This window comes from Prionailurus bengalensis, chromosome A2 (assembly GCF_016509475.1).
Source record: "Prionailurus bengalensis isolate Pbe53 chromosome A2, Fcat_Pben_1.1_paternal_pri, whole genome shotgun sequence".
NCBI classification, from domain to species: domain Eukaryota; kingdom Metazoa; phylum Chordata; class Mammalia; order Carnivora; family Felidae; genus Prionailurus; species Prionailurus bengalensis.
Window position 1 is genome coordinate 14,532,145 of NC_057348.1, and position 20,940 is coordinate 14,553,084.

General features: G+C 46.5%; 1 protein-coding gene across 2 annotated transcripts in view; it reads right to left on the reverse strand.

Annotated features, from left to right (window-relative positions):
* Window positions 1-20,940, reverse strand: part of SUGP1 (SURP and G-patch domain containing 1) — a 32,238-nt gene that overhangs the window by 1,323 nt on the left and 9,975 nt on the right. The window contains exons 5-11 of one of the 2 annotated variants that reach the window (XM_043587166.1): window positions 19,892-20,003; window positions 19,467-19,567; window positions 18,458-18,581; window positions 9,815-10,170; window positions 1,952-2,058; window positions 884-1,061; window positions 351-457 (exon numbers count right to left, since the gene is read on the reverse strand). In XM_043587166.1, the coding sequence (XP_043443101.1) occupies window positions 351-457; window positions 884-1,061; window positions 1,952-2,058; window positions 9,815-10,170; window positions 18,458-18,581; window positions 19,467-19,567; window positions 19,892-20,003 (1,085 nt within the window). Of the gene's footprint in view, window positions 1-350; window positions 458-883; window positions 1,062-1,951; window positions 2,059-9,814; window positions 10,171-18,457; window positions 18,582-19,466; window positions 19,568-19,891; window positions 20,016-20,940 lie in introns of both variants that reach the window. The other variant, XM_043587165.1, reaches the window with a different exon arrangement.

Genomic DNA, 20,940 nt, shown 5'->3' on the forward strand with positions numbered 1-20,940 from the left:
TTCTTGTTCTGGAGAACCCAGTCCTTGGGGACTTCTGCCTGAGAAACGTTTTGCCTGTAAACTGCACTTAATTGGCTCCACTGAAAGCTGAATTTCCCTGAAGCCCTGGGAAATGTTTCTAAAGCGGCAGCTGAGCTGTTATTTGCTAATTCCCTTCACAGACGGTGTCTATCATAAACAGATGCCTCCTGAGGCAAGAGGGCCCAGCTCCTCCTGTGAATGAGGGGGGCCTGGAGGCTGCCTCAGGCGCCTGCCTCGTGATGCTAACAGGAGGGGCTGGAACACTCGAAGGGCTGCCTGCTAGACAGGCCTACATCAGGGGCTGGTGCCCAGGGATGCTCCCAGCTCACCTTCAGGGCCTTGAAGGTTTCCATGAACTTCTCCAGCTCATCTGGTGGCAGGAAGTCTCCAATAAAGTGCTTGCCACGGCCCATCTTTGTCAGCTGCTCGGCCCATTCTGCCCGTAGAGGAGGGAAAGGTGAGAGGAGAAAAGGAAGAAGTCAGGGAGTGGGCTGAGTGGTCCCACAGCACGGTATGAGTCTTGTGTGGGGAGGGGAGTCTGGGGCTATGGGGGAATGAGGCAGATGGTTGAGACCCTCACCCAAACCCCTGCTGCTCCAGGCAGCCCTGCTAAGTGCCATGTTCAGACAGCAGTGAACACTTACAAAGAACCATTTCTTTTTCCTCTGAGGAACCTGAGGTGCAGAGAAGCTGAATCTCTTGCCCAAGGTCTTATAGGTTGGGCAGGTGGTTTAAGGCCCCAGTGTGGTGTCTCCAGGTGCCTTCCCGGGCAGGTGAGTGTGGCTTCCTGAGCCTGCAGTACCCTTAGGGCAAGGCCTCAGCTAGGTACCGTGCCCCACCTGCAATGTGTTCTTTGGCTCACCCCGAGTCTTGTCCATCTCCATGCGCCGCAGCTGGTGTTCCCAGGTGCCCAGCTCGCTGTCTACTTCCTCGTCGCTGTCGTAGCCATGCTGGTGCTGCTGCAGTGCCTTCTCCCACAACAGCTGCATGTCCTGCATCGCACGCTTGTGCTGCATGATCATGTCATACATCTGCTGCATCTGCGGGCAGCACATGCCAGTGAGCAAGGCAATGTACCACACGTGCAGGAGGCCAACCCCCTGGCCTTCCCTATGCAGGTCAGGCCCCCTCACCCTTCCCACTTTCTGCCCTCCCTGGGCTGGCACGTGAGCAGGGCTTGGAGCAAGCACTCAAGACAAAGTCCTGTACCAGGCCATGCCCTGGGTTTCTTGGATCCCTGTTTTCAGCAGGGAGGAGCCCTCTCTGCCTCACCCAGTCTGGTATCTGGCCCGAACCCAGCACATCCTGGGCACCCTTGCTGTGGACCAAATGAGGGCACCGCAAGCCCCTGATCACGGAAGGGTTGAAGGAGATGTGACGGGGCCGTCAGGCTGGAGGAGGTGACAAGGGTGAGCTGTCCCTAAGAACCAAGGGTGTGCCTGTAGTTCCCCAGGAAAGCAGCAGAGGCTAAGCCCCTGGCCATAGAGCTCCCTGCCAAGCCAGCCCTCATCCCAACACAGGCAACACCAACTCAGCATTTCTCACATCGTTCAGGGCGCCCAGTGCTAGCCAGGCCTGTCCTGTACTGGATGTTGGAGGGCACTGAAAAGAGAGCTTAAAATGGAGACTACCTAGTCAGGAACAGCCCACGAGCATGTCGGGGAGTAGTTGTGGAGCATCAGCCTCAGGGGCTGCCCAGGCAGTGTGAGGACTGAGCTCTGGGTCCAATTGCAGGCTGGGAAGGGCCTTTGGGGGGTGAAATGCCATTGACAAGGGGGTGCCTATCCAAGAACCTCTCCACTGATGGTGGGATCCACCCAGCACAGGGAGGCTCAGAAAGAATAGAACATGACCACTGTCCTGTGAGGTGAGGGGACAATACTCCATTATCCCCTTTGGAGCCTGCCTGCTCTATGCCACACAGACTTACCTCCTGTTGCTCCTTTAGCTGCTTCTTCTGGGCATCTGACAGCTCTGTGACACCCACCAGACCTACAGGCTTCCCTTTCTCATAGCCAAGCCCCTTGAGGTCCTGAACTGGAAATAAGACACAGGCTGATCAACAACGGATGGACAGGTCCAGACCTGCTCCTGCATGTGGTACAGCGTCCATGCGCTGACGACATCTGAGGCACTTAGCGCACATGGCACAAGGCCTTCACATCGCAACAGTTGGTATCCTGTGTCACGTGATGATCCCAGGGGCCTCACCGTGCTGTCACGTGCATCTAGTGTCACCCTCACATGACCTCTCCAGGCAGGCTCTATATCCCTATGTGTAGATGATGACATCAGAACTTAGAGGTCCAGGGCCTCCCTCAAGGTCACATATCTAATGGGTGACATGAGGGGGACTTTGCAAAGGCAAAGACAGGAGAGGAGAGATAAACATGTGCCCGTGTGTGTGTGTGCATTCACACACTGACTCTTAGAGATAAGCCCTGCAGGGAACAGACACCCAGTGTAGACACACGAGGGTTTAGAGTCTGGCATCAGACTCAGCTCTGTGTATAGCTCTGTTAGCTCCTTCTGGGGAAGCAGCCGACCATCCTCAAAGCAACTGACATTTAATTTGGCATCAGCTTTGGAGCTTGGCTGGAGCCAGCAACACTAATCCACATGAAGATGCTGTGACAGCCCCATCTGGGTGGCGGAAACAACCACCCCTCAGGCGGTGGCTTCCTGGGGGAGGAGAAGCTGGGCAGAGGGGGATACAGAGGCCCTTCTGGTATGTGCAAAGAGCCAGATTCTCCTAGCTCACCAGGGCTGGGGCTTCACCTGCAAGAACCACTCACAAGTGCTTCTTGAGCCCATGTTTATTCCCCAATACCTCCTGGAAGGTCTGTGTGGGAGCCCTGTGGAGAGGGCAAGGGAGTCAAGGTCTGAGCAGCCTGCTGTGTGCCTGGAATGTACCCAAAGTCCCCCTCCTCCAGTCACTTTACCAGCAAGCAAGCAGGTGGGGGCTGTTCACACCCTCCCAGGGACGACACAGGCCAGTGAGACCTAAACCTGGATATGTGACTTCGGAGCCTGTGCACTAGGCGACAGGGGAGGCCTCCTCACCAGCTGGGAGCTGGGGCCAGACCTCAAGGACATGGTTTCAGAACTGTGGCATGCACACATCAGAACAAGACTCACGGCAGAGCACCCTTCGTTATAGGGGGGCACTTGAGTTCGGCATTTGACAGCAATCTGACCCTAGGCAGAGATGCTACCTGGAACCACACTGAGTACTAGAATCTTCACTAGCTTTTCTCCTTGGACAAGGGAAGCACTGAACAGACAACCTCCAGAACTGGATGGGAAAGGCCAACAGGCTAGCCATGTGACTTGGGTAAGCTGTCTTCCCTCTTGGTCCATCATAAATAAAATAAACGTAGGTGTCAGCACCAGAGCACATATGACTCCTCTATGTATCTGTGTGTTCAGGGGTGAGGGAGGTTGAGACGGTTCTGTGTGCAGGGCAGGCTGTGTGGAGGGCAGTGAGACAGATGCCGTAAGATAGCCTCTCTCAGTCACCGATTGTCACCTGCAGAATGTGATGACAACAAACTCCCCACTCTACTGGCCGCTTTGTGGTAGAAAATGAGAAACAAGACCACATGTTGGCCATCTCTGAAACTGTCAAGGAGGCAGATGTTGCAGTTGATTGTGCAAAACTGTGGCAATTATGGTGCTTATCATCATGCATTTCTTGAGCTTTCTATGACAAGAATGAATCCAAGTACTTTAAAGCTTAAGGGAGATAGCAGGATTGATCTACATGCTGTGTACGAGGCACTCGCCTTAGATATGAAGTCACAAATAAGTTGAAAGTGAAAGGATGGAAAAATGTATTTCATACAAATAGCAACTGAGAGAGCTGGGGTGGCCATACTAGCATCAGACAAAATAGACTTCCGGTCCAAAAAGGTTACAAGAGAAAAAGAAGGATGTTCTATATTGATAAAAAATGTAAAACAGAAAGAAGATAGAACTTGAGGCGCTTGGGTGGCTCAGTCTGCTGAGCATTTGACTCTTGATTTTGGCTCAGGTCATGATCCCAGGGATGTAGGATCTCGCTGAGCGTGGAGCCTGCTTAAGATAGATTCATTCATTCATTCATTCATTCATTCATTCTCATTCTCTCTCCCTCTCCCTTTCTCTCTCTCTCGGCACTGGGTGGCTTGGTTGAGTGTCTGACTTTGGGTCAGGTCATGATCTTGAGGTTCGTGGGTTTGAGCCCCACATTGGGCTCACTGCTGTCAGCCTGTCAGCCCACTCTCTGCTCCTCCCTCACTTGCACTCTCCCAAAAATAAATAAATATTAAAAAAAAAAAAAAGATTCTCTGTCCCTCTCCCCCACTTGCATGTGTGCGCACTCTCTCAAAAAAAAGACATCCCCCACACCCTACCTAACAAAAGAGCCTCATGATATATGAAGCAAAAATTGACAAAATTGAAGGGAGAAATGGACAGTTCAACAACAGTAACTAGAGATGTCAATACCCCATTTTTCATATCAATAAGGATATAGAAGATTATAGAAGATTAAACTCTACACCAGCGATGCCTAACAGATGTATACAGAACGTGCAATCCAGCAATGGCAGAAGACAGTCTTCTTGTGTGCACATAAAACATTCTCTAGGAAAGATTACATTTAGATTACAAAATGAGTTTCAATTAAAAGACTGAAATCACAAAGTATCTTTTCTGATCACAATGGAATCAAGCTAGAAATCATTAACAGAAGGAAAACTGGTAAACTCACAAATATGTGGAAATTGAACAACACCCTCTTAAACAATCAATAGATCAAAGAGGAAGTTACAAAGAAAGATTAGAAAATAAGAGATGAGGGGCACATGCGTGGCTCAGTCAGTTAACCGTCTGTCTTCCATTCAGGTCATGATCTCATGATTTGTGAGTTCGAGCCTTGCGTGTGTGTGTCTCTCTCTCTCTCTCTCTCTCTCTCTCTCTCTCTCTCTCTCTCTGCCCCTCCCCTGCCTGTGCTCTTGCTCTCTCAAAAAATATATAAACTTAAAAGATCTCCAATTAATAACCTAACTGTCCACCTTAAAGAACTAGAAAAGGAAAAGCAAACTAATTCCAGAGCTAGCAGAGGGAAGGAAATGAAGATTAGAATGAAGATATAGGAAATAGGAAGTATAAATATGGTACAGATAGGGCACCTGGGTGGCTCAGTCAGTAAGCATCCAACTCTGGCTCAGGTCATCATCTCCAGGTTTGTGAGTTCGACCCCCGCATTGTGCTCTCTGCTGTCAGTGCAGAGCCCCCTTCAGATCCTCTCTCCCCCTTTCTCTCTGCCCCTCCTGCTTGCGAGCATGCACATGCTCGCTCTCTCAAAAATAAAGAAGAAGAAGAAGAAGAAGAAGAAGAAGAGAAGAAATAGAAGAAATATGGTAGAGTAAATCCATAGAGTCAAAAGTTGTTTTTTTAAAAAAAATTTTTTTTTTTTCAACGTTTATTTATTTTTGGGACAGAGAGAGACAGAGCATGAATGGGGGAGGGGCAGAGAGAGAGGGAGACACAGAATCGGAAACAGGCTCCAGGCCCTGAGCCATCAGCCCAGAGCCTGACGCGGGGCTCGAACTCCCGGATCGCGAGATCGTGACCTGGCTGAAGTCGGACGCTCAACCGACTGCACCACCCAGGCGCCCCTTAAAAGATGAACAAAATGACATACCTTTAGACAGATTACCTAAGAAAAAAGAGAAAAAACTCACTAAAATCAGAAATCAAAGAGGGAGGGAATATTACTAATGATTTTATAGAAATAAAAAGGGATTGTAAAAGAATACTATGAACACCTAGAAGCCAACAAGTTGGATAACCTAGATGAAGTGAACCAATTCCTAGAAACCCGTAAATTACCAAAACTAGCTCAAGAAGAAATAGAAAATCTGAATAGACTTAAAACAAGGAGACTGAATCAGCAATCAATAACTTCTCATCGGGGCGCCTGGGTGGCTCAGTTGGTTGAGCATGCGACTTCAGCTTAGGTCATGATCTTGAGGTTCATGAGTTCAAGCCCTGCATCAGGCCCACTGCTGTCAGTGCAGAGCCTGCTTCAGATCTTCTGTCCCTCTCTCTCTCTGCCCCTTCCCTGCTTGCACTCTCTCTCCCAAAAATAAATAAATCTCTAACACACACACACACACACACACACACACACACACACACACACACACACACAATACCTCCCAACAAAGAAAAGCCCTGAACCAGATGGTGTTACTGGTGAATTCTACCAGACATTTAAAAGAATAACTCATGCTAATTCTTCTCAAACTCTTCCAAAAAATTGAAGGGAACATTTCCTAACTCATTTCAAAACACTACTATTACCCTGATACCAAAAGCAGACAAAAACACCACAAGAAAACTAGAGACCAATATTCCTTATGAATATAGATGCAGACAGACACAACAAAATACCAGCAAACTGAATACGATCACATGGTAAAAGGATTATGCACCATGACGAAGTGGGATTTATCACAGAAGTGCAAAGGTGGTTTAAATAGTTCTGATACCAATTCCAAATGTGTGTATGGTCGGGAGTGTGGGGGGAGAGGAGAGGGTTCCCCACACCAACAAGCAATTCTCAGACACCTGCTGGGTGTCCTGTAGTTTAGTTCAGTTCTATCACTATCTACCAGGAGGTAGCATCAGATTTCATGGGTTAAGGGGTCAGTCTTACAAGACTGCTCCTCCCTCCCACATCAACTTTAGATGCCAACTGCAAGCCCAAGTCATCACCTATGCTTCTAACTGGCTGTAGATCAGAGGTTCCCACAATCCCCTCTCTGGATTCAATTAATTTGCTAGAGTGGCTCATAGAACTCAGAGAACACTTTACATACAAGATGATTGCTTTACTTATATGTCATAAAAGGATGTAAGTTAGGAAAGCCAGGTGGAAAAAACAAGGTATGGGGAAGGGCAAGGTATGGGGCAAGTGCCCAGAGCTTCTATGCCACTGAGCATGCCACTGTCTCTGAACCTCCATGTGTTCATCAACCTGGAAGCTCTCTGAACCCTGTCTTTTGGGTTTTTTATGGAGGCCTCACTGCATAGGCATGATTGATGAAATCATTAGCCGCTGATCAATTCAACCTCCAGCCCCTTTACCCTCCCTGGATATCAGGGGGTGGTGGGACTGAATGTTCCAACCTTTTACTTATGGTTGGTTCCCCTGGCAACCAGCCCCGATCCTTAGGTGCTTTCCAAAAGTCACCTCAGTAACATAAAATCCAGTTGTGGTAGAAAGGGGCTTATTAATAACAAGACACCCATTTCACCTTTATGGCCCTGAAGCATTTTCATGACCTGAGGACGGAGACCAAATAATACAACAAAAGATGCTCCCATTGCTCTTATCACTCAGGAAATTCCAAGAGTTTTGGGAGAACTGTGAGCCAGGAACTGTGAACAAAGGCCAAATACATATGAGAAATATTACTTTGGTCACCTGAATGGTCAAATAGGTATTTCTTATAAACCACAATATCGCATGGTTCAATATAAAAAAATTAACCAGTGAAACACGCATTAGCAGACTAAAGGAAAAAAAAAAACATCCAATCATTTCAATTGATGCAGAAAAAGCATGTGACAAAATCTAACACACCTCCATGATAAAAACATTAAATAATCTAGGAACAGAAAGGAACTTCCTCAACATGATAAAGGTCACATATAAAAAACACATAGCTAGGGTCACCTGGGTGGGTCAGTGGTTGGGCGTCCAACTCTTGGTTTTGGCTTAGGTCATAACCTCACGGTTTTAAGGGTTTGAGCCCTGTGTCGGGCTCTGTGCTGACAGCTTGGAGCCTGTTTGAAATTCTCTCTCTACCCCTCGCCCAGCTCATTCTCTATCTCAAAATAAATAAACTTAAAAACAAAAAACAGAAAACATAGCTAACATTACACTCAATAGTGAAAGGCTAAAGTCATTCCCCCTCAGATCAAAACAAGGTACGGATGCCCATTATTCCCACCTCTATTCAAATAGTACTAGAAGTGCTAACTAGAAGTTCTAGCAATTAGGCAAGAAAAAGAAATAATAAGAGGGATCCCACTTGGAAAGGAAGAAGTAAAATGATCTCTATTTGTAGATGACATGATCATAATTATACACAGGAAAACCTAAAAAATCCATGAAAAGATTGTCAATGCTAATAAATGAATTCAGGAAAGCTGAAGGATCCAATGTCAACATGCAAAAAAAATCAGTTGTATTTCTATACATTAGCAACAAATAATCCTAAAACAAAATTTTAAAAGCAATTGTTAAAAGGCATTAAAAATATAAATCACTTAGGAATAAAGTTAACTAAGGGGGTATAAGACACATACAATGAAAACTACAAAACATGGTGAAAAATTAACAAAGACCTAAGTCAATGGAAAGACATCTTGTGTGCACAGACTGGAAGACTGGTTGTTGTTGTTGGTGGTGTATTTGTTGTAAGAAAGACTTAAATACTGTTAATGTGTCCATACTGTCCAAAGCAATCTACAGACTCAGTACAATCTCTATCAAAATTCCAACTGTTTTTACGAAATGGAAAAGCGCATCTGAAAATTCAAGACCTTCAATAGCCAAAGCTTGAAAAAGAACAAAGTTGGAAGATTCACACTCTCAATTTCAAAACTTACTACAAAGCTACAATAATCAAAATAGTTGGTACTGATCTAAGGATAGACATACAAACCAGTATAATAGAATACAGAGCCCAGAAATAAACCCTTACATCTCTGGACAATTGAGTTTTGACAAGGGTGTCAAGACCATTCAATGGGGAAAGAAAAGCCTCTTCAACAAATGGTGCTGCAACACTGGATCTCCACATGCAAAAGAATAAAGTTGGATCCTTAGCTTATATCATATATAAAAATTACCTCAAAATAAATCAGAGTTCCAAAACATAAAAAAACCCAGAACATAGGGGCAAATCTTCGTGACCTTGAATTTAGCTTTGGTTTCATAAATGAAACCAAAAGCACAGGCAACAAAGGGAAAAATAAACCGAACTCTGTCAAAATTTAAAACTTCTGTGCATCAAAGGACACTATCGAGGGATAAAAAGACAATCCACAGAATGAGAGGATGCATTTGCACACCATGTATCTGAATAGGGGGTTAATATGCAGAATATATAAAGAATCCGTACAACTTAAAAACAAAAAGACATGCCAATTTAAAAGTGGGCAAAGGACTAAAACAGACGTTTCTCCAAATAAGCTATACAAATGACCAATTAGTACATGAAAAGATGATCAACACCATCAGACATTAGGGAAATGTGATTCAAAACTACAACGTGATTCTACTTTATACCTACTAGGACGGCTATTATAAAAAGGCAAAGATGTGGAGAAATGGGAAGGCTGTGCAGGGTTGGTAGGAACAGAAAATGGCGTACTTGCTACAGAAAATAGTTTGGTGGACCTTCAAAGAGTTAAAGAGAATTACGATATGGTCCAGTGATTCCACTCCTAGGTATGGACCCAAGAGAATCAAATCACGGATTCAAATGGTACTTGCAGACCAAAGTTCACAGCAGCACTATTCACAGCTGCCAAAAGGTGGAAACCCATGTGTCCATCAACCGACGAATGGATAAAGTGCAGTCCAGCCATAAAATGGAATATTACTCAGTCATAAGAAGGAATGAAACTCTGACACATGCTATGCTAGAACACAGATGAACCTTGGAAACATTCTGCTCAGTGAAAAAAGCCAGACTATCCTGACAGAGGAGGGGGAAGGGGGTCAGCCCACCTGACAGAGGTGAGGGAGAGGCGTCTACATCCCTCTGTACCAGCTCGGCGGGCGGGAGTTCCACTTTGTCCTCTTCAGGCCCCCACCGGCTCTTTCGCTTCTTTTTCACAGTGGCTGTGGTGGCCGGCTTCCCAGGGATGGTTGGAGCTGGGGTGACTGCAGGCGAGGGGGCAGATGAGGCAGGGCAGGCAGCAGCTGGGGGTAAGGACCCTGATGGGGTCTCAGGAGGGGATTTGCGTTTCAGGCTGGGGTCGGGTGCCATGAGAGTGCCTGTGGGGCCAGCCTTAGCTTTCCGGAACTCCTCCAGCTTCTGGCGGTAGTATTTGTACCCTTGGCTGTTGGGTTCGTATAGAAAGCTGCAAAGGAGAGTGGGGGGCACACCATCAGCTGGGCCCAAGCTCCCTGCCTGATTCTGGGCAGGAGCAGCTTGGGCCTTGTGCACACATGCTCAGGTTAGCCAGGGTTATGGCTTGAGAATTGAGGTCTCCACCATGACCTCCTGCACTGCCAGGCTTTAGTGGCTGCTGGCTCCGGGAGCCCAAGCTTGAGGAACAGTGTGACATACTCAGAGCTTGTCACCATGCCACTCCTATGAGCACTGGTCAAAGTCCCTATGCCAGCGCTGTCAGACACCCATCACAACATAATTGATCCCGTTTCAAAAAAAAGGGGCGGGTTCTCTCAGACCTTCCCCAGGCTCTGTAGGGCTTCCTCCCCTGCTGCTCTAGATGAGCACAGTGGTGCCTTCGAGAAATCCTGAGTTGGGAGAGACACCTGGTGCTAGAAAGGCAAGATCCGTCCCAAACCTGACAGCTTGGCACATCTGTGCTTCTCTCTGATGTATCCTTGAGAGGCATCAATAGCAAATGGAGCCAAAACAAAACTCGGAATGGATAGGGACTGCACTCCAACTGAAGGGCAAAAGCCCCCACCTCACTGGAAGCCGAGGGTCCCCTTGGTCCCCCCTCCCACCCCCGCCACTAACCCCAGTCCCAAGTGTGAAGCAGGCAGAAACTACAGCTCCCTCTGCACCTGCCCAGCATCTCTCAATTATGCAGGTCTTGAGCTGACAGTCCCAATTCTGGGGCCCACAACAGAGGGAAGAGTCACAGCTCAGTTCCACACAGCAAAATCTGTGTATAGCATGGGCTACACAGGTCTCAACAAGAGGGGCTAGACCTGCACTCATGAACCTGGAGGTTCTGGTTGCAGCATAATACTGTGCTCTAAAGCAGTGGGCAGGCTCGAGGATGCTGTAAATTCTTTTCATACAAAAGAATGATAGCAGAAAGAAACCCCAAAGACTGTTTCTATGTGTCTCCATGAGAGCCAGGAAGGGGTAGAAGGATCCCAGCCATGCTAACACTGGTACCTAAGGTGGCATAGAAGGACGGGGAGATGGTGGCCTCTCCTTTGTACTCCTTCATACTTCTTCACCCCAGAAATACACAATGTGAACAGATCTACTTCTATTAAAGAGATTGAGTGGAGCACCCCTGGCTATTCAGTTGGTAGAGCATGAGACTCTTGATCTAGGGGTTGTGAGTTCAAGCCCCACGTTGGGCGTAGGGATTAAAAATAAAATCTTTTAAAAAAAGAAAAGAAAAGAAAAGAAAAGAAAAGAAAAGAAAAGAAATTGAGTAAGAACATTTCAAAAACAGAAAGCACCAGACCTAGAGCAGTTCACTGACGAAAATACCACACATTTAAGGAAGAAATTATATCAATTCTCTACAATCCCTTTCACAGGACAGAAACAGAGAATACTTAACTTATCCAATTACCCTAATACCAAAACCAAAGATTTTGTAAGAAAACTACAGATCAGTATCTCTAATGAACACAGATATAAAAATCCTCAACCAAATATTAGCAGACTGAATCTACAAATGTGTAGGAATTACAGGGGGATGGGGGGACAGGCAAAATAGGTGAAAATGATGAAGAGATACAAACTTCTAGTTATAAGTCAAGGGGGGTGAAAAATACAGCATAAGAAATATAGTCAATAACAGTGTAATAACTTTGTGTGGTAACACATGGTAACTACACCTCTCGCAGTGACCATTTTGTAATGCATATAATTGTCAAATGACTATATTGGACACCTAAAACTAGGTATTATGTGTCAGCCGTATCTCAAATTAAAAATTTTTGAAAATTTTTGAAAAAGTATACATCACAACCAAGTGGTATTTATTCCAGGCATGCAAAGCTGGCTTAACATGATCATATCAATAGCTGCAGAAAAAGCCTTTGACCAAACCCAACACCCATTAGTGATAAAAACACTCAGTAAACTAGAAACATAAGAGAACTTTCTCAATTTGATAAAGAGTGTCTACAAAAAACCTATAGCTAGCATCATACTTAATAGTGAGAAACTAGAAGTTTCCCCACTTAGGAACAAGGCCAGAATATCCCACCCCAATGTTTTCAACACTGTACCAGAAGTCTTAGCTAATGCGAACAGCAGATATACCAACTGAGAAAGAAGAAATAAAACGATTTTCAAGTAACATCATCTATGTAGAAAAAATAGATTAAAAAACTGTTGGAACTGGACAGCCTGGCTGGCTCACTCAGTTAATCGTCTGACACCTGATTTTGGTTCAGGACATGATCCCAGGGTCATGGGATTGAGTCCCACTGGGCTCCGCGCTAAGCACGGATCCTGTTTAAGATTCTCTCTCTGGGCACCTGAGTGGCTCAGTTGGTTGGGTATCCGACTCCAGATTTTGGTGCGGGTCATGATCTCACGATTTGTGGGATTGAGCCCCACATAGGGTTCTGTGATGACAGAGTGGAGCCCGCTTGGGATTCTGTCTCTCCCTCTCTCTCTGCCCCTTTCCCGCTTGTGTGTGCATACACACTCTCTCTCAAAAATAAACATTAAAAAAATTTTTTTTTTCCTCTAAGAGAAAAAAAAAATTTTAAACTCCAAGAATAAGTAATTGTAATAAGGCTGCAGGATACAAGGTTAATATACAAAGCTGGTGCTTTCCTATACACCAGCAATGAACAAGTGGATTTGAAATTAAAAGCACAATACCACTTATATTAGTACACAAAAAAATGAAGTACTTAAGTGTAAGTCTACAAAATATGTACAAATTCTATATGATGAAAACTAGAAAACTCTGATGAATGAATTCAAAGAACTAAATAAGTGGAGACATATTCCTTGACTCAATATCGTCAAAATATTAGTTCTTTCCAATTTGATTTATAGGTTCAATACAATCTGAGTCCAAATCCCAACAAGTTATTTTGTAGGTATTGACAAATTGATTCTAAAGCTTAGATGGAGACAAAAGACCCAGAATATCCAACACAATATTGTAACAAGAACAAAGTTGGAAAACTGACACTACCAGACCTAAAGGCTTACTGTCATATCAAGGCAGTGTGGTATCAGTGAAACAACAGACAAATAGATCAACAGAACAGATGAAGAAGGGCCCAGAAATAAACCCATATAAACATGGTCAACTGATCTTTGACAAAGGAGCAAAGACAGTCCAATGAGGCAATGACATTCTTTTCAACAAATGATACTGAGGAATTGGACATCCACATGCAAAAAAAAAAAAAAAAAAAAAAGCCCAAAATAAAATGCATCTAGACAGACCTCATACCCTTCACAAAAATTAACTAAAAATGGATCATAGACTTATGATGTAAGGCTATAAAACCCCTAGAAGATAATATAGGCAAAAACCTAGATGACCTCATGGATGGCAATAACTTTTTAAATATGCTAAAGTCATAATCATGAAAGAAATTCATAAGCTGGACTTCATTAAAACTTCTGCTCTGCAAAAGACAGTTATCAAGAGAAGATACACCATTGACTGGGAGACAATACTCGCAAAAGACACATCTGTTAAAGGACTATGAGACAAATTATATAAAGAACTCTTACAACTCACAATAAGAAAACTGGGGCGCTCGGGTACCTCAGTTGGTTAAGCATCCAACTTTGGCTCAGATCATGATCTCAGTTTGTGAGTTCAAGTTCCGCATTGGGCTTTGCACTGAAAGCTCAGAGCCTGGAGCCTGCTTCGTTTTCTGTGTCTCCCTCTCTCTCGCCCCTCCCCTGCTTGTGCTCTCTCTCAAAACTAAACATTTTTTTTTTTTTTTAGATGTTTATTTTTGAGAGACAGAGCGCAAGCTGGAGAGGGGCAGAGAGGGAGGGAGACAGAATCCGAAACAGGCTCCAGGCTCCGAGCTGTCAGCACAGAGCCCGACACGGGGCTTGAACCCACGAACCGTGAGATCATGACCTGAGCCAAAGTCAGACGCTCAACCGACTAAGCCACCCAGGCGCCCCAAAAATAAACATTAAGAAAAAAAACCCAGTAAGAAAACAACCCAGTTAAAAAAAACGGGCCAATAATTTTAACAGACACTTCACCAAAGGACATATACAGAGGGCAAATAAGCATATGAAAAGATGTTCTGCATCCTAGGTCATCAGGGAAATGCAAATTAAAAAACACTCAGAGACCACTACACATTATTAGAATGGCCCAAATCCAAAACACTGGGAACATCAAATGTTGGCAAGCATGTGGAGCAACAGGAACTCTCACTCACTGCTGGGAAAAATGCAAACGATACAGCCACTCTGGAAGACAGTTTGGCAGTTTCCCACAAAATCAAACATACCATACACTCTAGCAATCACGTTTCTTGGTATTTACCCAAGAGTTGAAAACTTATGTCCACCCAAAAACCTGCACACAGATGTTTACAGCAGCGTTCTTCACAATTACCAAAACTTGGAAGCAACCAAGATGTCCTGCAGTAGCTGAATGGACAAACAAACTGTGGTACATCCAGACAGTGGAATATTACTCAGTGGTAAAAAGAAATGAACTGTCAAGCCATACAAAACCACGGAGGACTAAATCTTAAATGCATGTTACTAAGTAAAGGAAGACTATCTGAGAAGACTACATACAACTCCAATTATATAACATTTTGAAAAGGACAAACTATGGAGTCAGTAAAAAGATTAGTGGTTGCCAGGAGGAAGAGGGGATAAATAGGCAGAACATGGCTGATATCAGGGCAATGAAAATACTCTGTATGACACCATAATGACGGATACAGGTCATTGTACATTTGTCTAAATTCACAGAATGTATAACACCAAGAGTGAACCCTAATGGAGACTATGGACTTTGGGTGATATCAATACAGGTTTGTCAATTGTAATAAATGTGCTACTCCAGGGGCACCTGGGTTACTCGGTTGAACGTCCGACTCTTGATTTCAGCTCAGATGGCCTCAAAGTTTGTGAGATCGAGCCCTGTGTCGGGCTCAGTGCCAAAAGCACACAGCCTGCTTGGGATTCTCTTTCTTCCTCTCTCTCAGTCCCTTCCCAGCGCGCATGGTCTCTTTCTCTCTCAAAATAAATAAAATAATAAAAATAAATAAATAGATAACTCTGGCGGGAAATGTTGATAAGAGGGGAAGCCGTGCATGTGCAGGAGCATATGAGAAATCTCCGTGCCTTCCCTTCAATTTTGCTGTGAACCTAAAGATACTCTAAAACAATGACATCTTAAAAAAAATTAAGAGACAAAAGCAAAAACTTTTTCAGAAGAACAGTTGGCTGGATTTCAAAAAGATGCTTGGCACCAGAAAGGCTATGATATAGATTTAAAGCTATTTGGTTCCTCTAAGAAAAGCTGACCTGTGGGATTTGCTTACTGGTGCAGGTGGGAAGCTCCTGACAGGGTAGGTTTTCTCTAGGCTCACAGGCCCCAACTTGGCCTCAGCTGCTGGTTTGCACTGAGTCTCCTCCAAGTTGCCCCCAGAGGCAGCATCCAAGAGCTCCCTGTGGGTCTGTCTGTGGTGATGGTAGAGTTAACAGCCGCCATTTGACCTGGGCTCCAGTCAAGAGTGCAGGGGATTGTATAGCAAAGATTCCCTTGGGTAGGAGCGAACCTGCCCCTCGGTTAATCAAACAACATGTTGGTGTCTTTCGTTCCAGTCTTTCTTCTCACTGTAGATTTATCTGAATGGTGCCGTGATTCTACTTTCTATGTTTTTTTTTTTTAATGTTTATTTGTTTTTGAGAGTGAGAAAGAGCATGAGTTGGGGAGGGGCAAAGAGAGAAAGACACAGAATCTGAAGCAAGCAAGCTCCAGGCTCTGACCTGTCAGCCCCAATGCAGGGCTCGAACCTACGAACCGTGAGATCATGACCTGAGCCAAAGTCGGACGCTTAACAGACTTAGCCACCCAGGCGCCCCTCTATTTTCTATATTCTGATTTAAAAGGTTTTTTAACTTGACACATAAGGCTTTCCTGTTAAAAAGGCATGGAGTGGTGGTGAAAGCACATCCTCCCACTGGTCTCCTTGCCTATTTCCTCCCTTGGGAGAGGCCAGTAACAGGGCTTTGAAAAGAACAACGTGGCTCACCTGGGTGACAGGTTAGAGTGGCACATGGCTTGTGATGGATGCTGTGCTCGCTGCTACAACCTTCACCCACGTGCCTTCTGATGGCCGCGATTCCACTGAGGAGATGCAGTTATTAAGAATTTAGCCCACTGAGGCTGGACATTAACGTGTTACTCATTTTTTAAGACTATGGATGAGAATGTACTTAACATTATTTCTGGGGCAGCATCTCAGAAGTGGCATGACTGGTCAAAGGAATGGGTGTTTCCAGCTTCTTTATAGATGAGCAGTTGTTACAGATATGTTTCCCACAACACAGAGCTTGCTGGTGTGTGCCTGGCCCACACGAGGAATCAGGAGGGCAGGGAAGGGCCAGGAGAGGCAAATACATGAGCTGCTCCTGTTAGATTTGGAGGTGAAAGAAGATGCCTCACACTTGATTCCATGTGAAGATTAAACAGATCACACTGCTCACCTTCAGCTACTTCCCCACCGGGCACTCTACGTTCTGCCCTTGCCCTGGTTGCCCCCTTCTTCCCTCTGGCCTCCACCACAGTAAAACCCAACGAGTTGGGCAAACACCAATGAAGCACAGAGGAACCAGAGCTGCATGCGCTGAGGGCATCTGTCAGCTCTGACCCCAGAGGAAAGGTCTGGCCAGTGCTGCCGGGCCCTGGACCCCTCTGACCAAGGAGAGGGCTTGGGCTTGCAGCCTTGACAGAAATCCACAACCGTGCTCACTTTGCCTGCTGTAGATTCTCACGGTCAGCTCTACTTATAATGAGCGATGGTAAACTAAGTATCTTTCTTAAATAAACCTCCTTAGGTAAATGAGGCTTAAAAACAAAAAAGGGTACAGAGACTTTTAAGTAGACTATTAAGTCAATGCTGCAGAGTGACAGCTGGTATCACAATAATGTCAGGAGATCTCAGGTGGGTCTTTAGGCTAGGCAGACCCCTCTCTTGAACTCCAGACCCAAACACCCCATGGCCCCCACCAGGGTACCACGGCCCAGGTACAGCATGCAGGGATACCTGAACTCCCCAGCAGCCTTCTCCATGCTCTGGTCCACCGAGTAACTGAGCCATGGCCCTCCCCTCCACTAGCCTGCAAGGTTCTATCAGCCCCACTTCCTGATGTTCCTCCTCTGCCTGTGTGCTTTGGCCTGGCGTGTCTAAGCACCCTCCACAACTGTGGCCAGCGACCTTGGAGGCACAGTTCACCCCATCACGCTCTATGTGGACCTTCCAAAGGTGCTCAGTGAACACGTGAGCCCTGCTTGGCTCCAAGGCCCACCTGCACCGCACACAGACACTCACCTGCACTCCCAACCGCTATGGCAGAGTACCTGCATCTCTGCTGCTTCACTCCTGCTTCCTTTGTCCTGAGTGCCCAGCCACTAAATCAACTAGCCCAGACTGTTGCTCCTGGACTTTTTGTTACACATGCCATCATATCTCTTCACTTTCTGAGTTGGAACCTATGTTATTTATGGCCAAGAACATCCTCATGGGTGCAACACCTCCACACTGAGTTCAGCATCCACCTCATAAGCCCCTGCTGGTCCCTACCTAGCAGCAGTGACTTCCCAACCCCCCCCCACTCCAACAACCTGCCACCAAGGAACCTCCCCTAGAAAGGAGGAAGTGCAGAACCCACCCAAAGAATGCACAGGTACACACAGACCCAGCCTCAGGGGATGGGATGTGGCTGCGTGGCTGGAGACAGCAGGGAAGTCAGGCTGCTTGTCCCACACCTTCCGTGGAGCCTGCACACAGGCTGAGGGTTCCCGCTTCACACAGCCTAAGGCACCACATTCCCACTTTCCTCACATTCCTTCACTGTCAACGTCTGATCCCATAAAAGTACAAAGTCAAAAACGGAAAGAGCCTGGCTCTCTGCCCAAGAGCCTGGCTTACTCTTAGCCTAGGGCTGCCATCTCTGTAACAAAGGGAGCCTGGCAAGCACCAGAGACTTTCTCTATAAGGCATGTGGAAAACACAAGACCCCAAAGGCCCTGCACGCCTGCCTCAGAGATGATTTGAGCTCTGACAAGTAGTTGACCATGGGGTGGCAGAGCTGGGTTCAAGGGTCAGAGTTGGACCCAACCCTGCCACCTTCTGACCGTGGGACTCTGGCACGTTGAGCCCATGGGGGTTGGGGGGTGGAGGGGGTGCTGTGATCAACGTGTATGGATGGGTCACCTGCCTATTTAGTACCCCCCTTACCTGAATGCCTGGTTCTCGCGGTTGTTCTGGAGAGCGATGGTTTCCACTTCTGGACCCCCGTCTGCTATGAACCTGGCCAACTTTTCTGCAAGGTTCTTGGCCTCTTCATCCTCTGGGGGTGAAACTTTAAGCAGGCTGTCAGTACTGAGCTCAACTCACCACACCCAACAGCCTAATTTCTGCTAAGAACCCCATGGGCAACAAGAGGGGTTTATTTTAGGAACAATGCAAAGAAAAACAGGCAAATGGGAATCAGATTACTACACTGGGACCAAATACCAGAGTTAATATTACAACATCCCACCCCGCACCCTGCCCCTTCCCGCCCCACAGATCACAGAACAGAATGTGAGTGAAGGTCTGGATCCAGGCCAGAGGGGATATGGGAGCCCCACCTCAGTCTTTCTCCCAGGGGTTGCCCATCCAGGTCTCACAAGGGAGTGGGCCTGGCCTTCCTTTCCTGGGGAGGTCAGGGCAGAGGGCCTTAGGTGACAAAAAAAAACACCGTACCTACCTCTGTGGCCTGTGTTTGGCCTAAACATCGATGCCCCTGCCACTTACCATAATCTGACGGGGCTTTTACTTCTTGACAGCTGGAGACCAGCTAGCATCTCCCCCTCCCCGATACTCATTCCACCAGGAGCTCACTGCCTCCCTCCCCAAGTGTCAGGCACTACATTTATCTCTAGGTCCTCCGTGCCAGACAGGCAGGAGCTCATTTATACTTAAATGACCAAGAACCAACAAGCAAGCACTCCTCCCTCCTACCCCCTTTAAAAACACAGAGCTGAGCTCCAAAACATAATAATGACCTTGCCCTTGGCCCTCAGACTCTTTCCCACCTCAGACCACTGGTGGGGAAGGCAATGCCCTGGCCACCTGAGAGGGCACAGAACTGGGCCATTGGCACCACCCCATGTACGGCAAGCCTCCAGGAACCCCGATTCCACATGGGGTGTGCTTTGTCCACACACCTCCCCAGAACCTCCCACATCCTCCACCCACTTACCTTTCTGAAAGGCTGCCTGCAACTTCTGCGCTTCCTTTCTTATCTCAGCCACCTTCTTTCTGTAGTAGAGGAATTCCCTGCTATTCTTATCATGCAAAAACCTGGAGAGAAGTTTTGCAAAACAGAGAGGAAGATGAGCAGTGGGGATGGGGTGACCCAAGTAGCTTCTGAAGAATGTTGTGCAAAGCAAGCTGGTGAGCAGAGACACCTTGATGGGGCCCAAGACTAAGTCTCCGCACCACACTGGAGCCCCTGCAACCTCCGACATGAGTTAGCACTCAGAAACTCGGAACAGCATCTGGCCCGTGCGAGCAAGCACCCAGCCCCGACCAGCCTTAGTAACCAGTAGGGTTTTACAAGAATACACATTACTGTGTGACAAGAACATTAAGTAGCGGTGGCCTTCCCCTCCCAGAAATACTTACGAAAACGCCGGGTTATCCTTGTAGTTCTCCATAGCTACTTTTTCTAACTCGGGGCCTCCTTCTGCCACAAAGCGGGCCAATTTCTCTATCACTTTCCGAGTCTCGGCTCCCTCTGGGGGTGAAACTTTAAGGAGGCTGTCAGTACTGGGGTTCAACTCACACACCTCACAGTCAACAGGCACACTCTCTCTATGGACCACAACGACAGAGGGGTGGGGGAGAAGAGGGTGAAATGCGGGAGGTTGTCGGCTGTCCTGGGTCCAAGCACATAGCACTGTGATGAGGGGGGTGTCAGTCTAAACAATCTTTGTGAAAGACACTGGGTGGGAGAGAAGGGTGTGAGCCTCCCAGAGACCAAGCAGATCCCCAAACTGGGAGGGAGACATCAGAAAACATAGCCAGTCTCCCCCTTTTTTCTGAAATGCTCAATTCTTTTATTTACCAGTGTTCAGTTTAACAAATTTGTTTCCTGTCACCATTCAAAGATGACAAATTCCTTTTTAAAGTATCGTTACAAACTCTGACTTAAACACATCAAGAGTTTCAATCCATTGATTTAAATGTATCAGGTGGGTTTCAATCCATTGCAATTAATGTCATCGCAGAAGCTCAATTGTCCCCTCTTGGCTGGTAGAGCCTCTTCAAGCTGGCTCCTGAGGTCTTTGGGCCTGACCCCAGGAGTCTCTGACGGCCTTCTCGCTATCTGCTGGGATAGGGTGCTCCAGGATCATCTCATACACTTCCTGACCAAACCTAGAACCAGCCATTTCTCCAAGAAGTCCTGGTTTCCACGAGGGAGAAAGTGTGTTTCCAGACCACCATCTGGGTGCCAGAGGCGCTCACTGCAACAGGCTTAATCATTACCTCAGGGCCTTTTCAGTGAACAGAGCTATAAAAATATTTCTTAATATTTGTATTAGCCTCCCCGCCTTTGATCCACGTGGAACTTGCTTTTGTATCTCATTGCTGGCCTGTTCATGAGGCATCTGTCAGCCCATTTATGCTCACGTCCCTTTTATGAGAACTCCCAGGAGAAATCTCTCACTGCC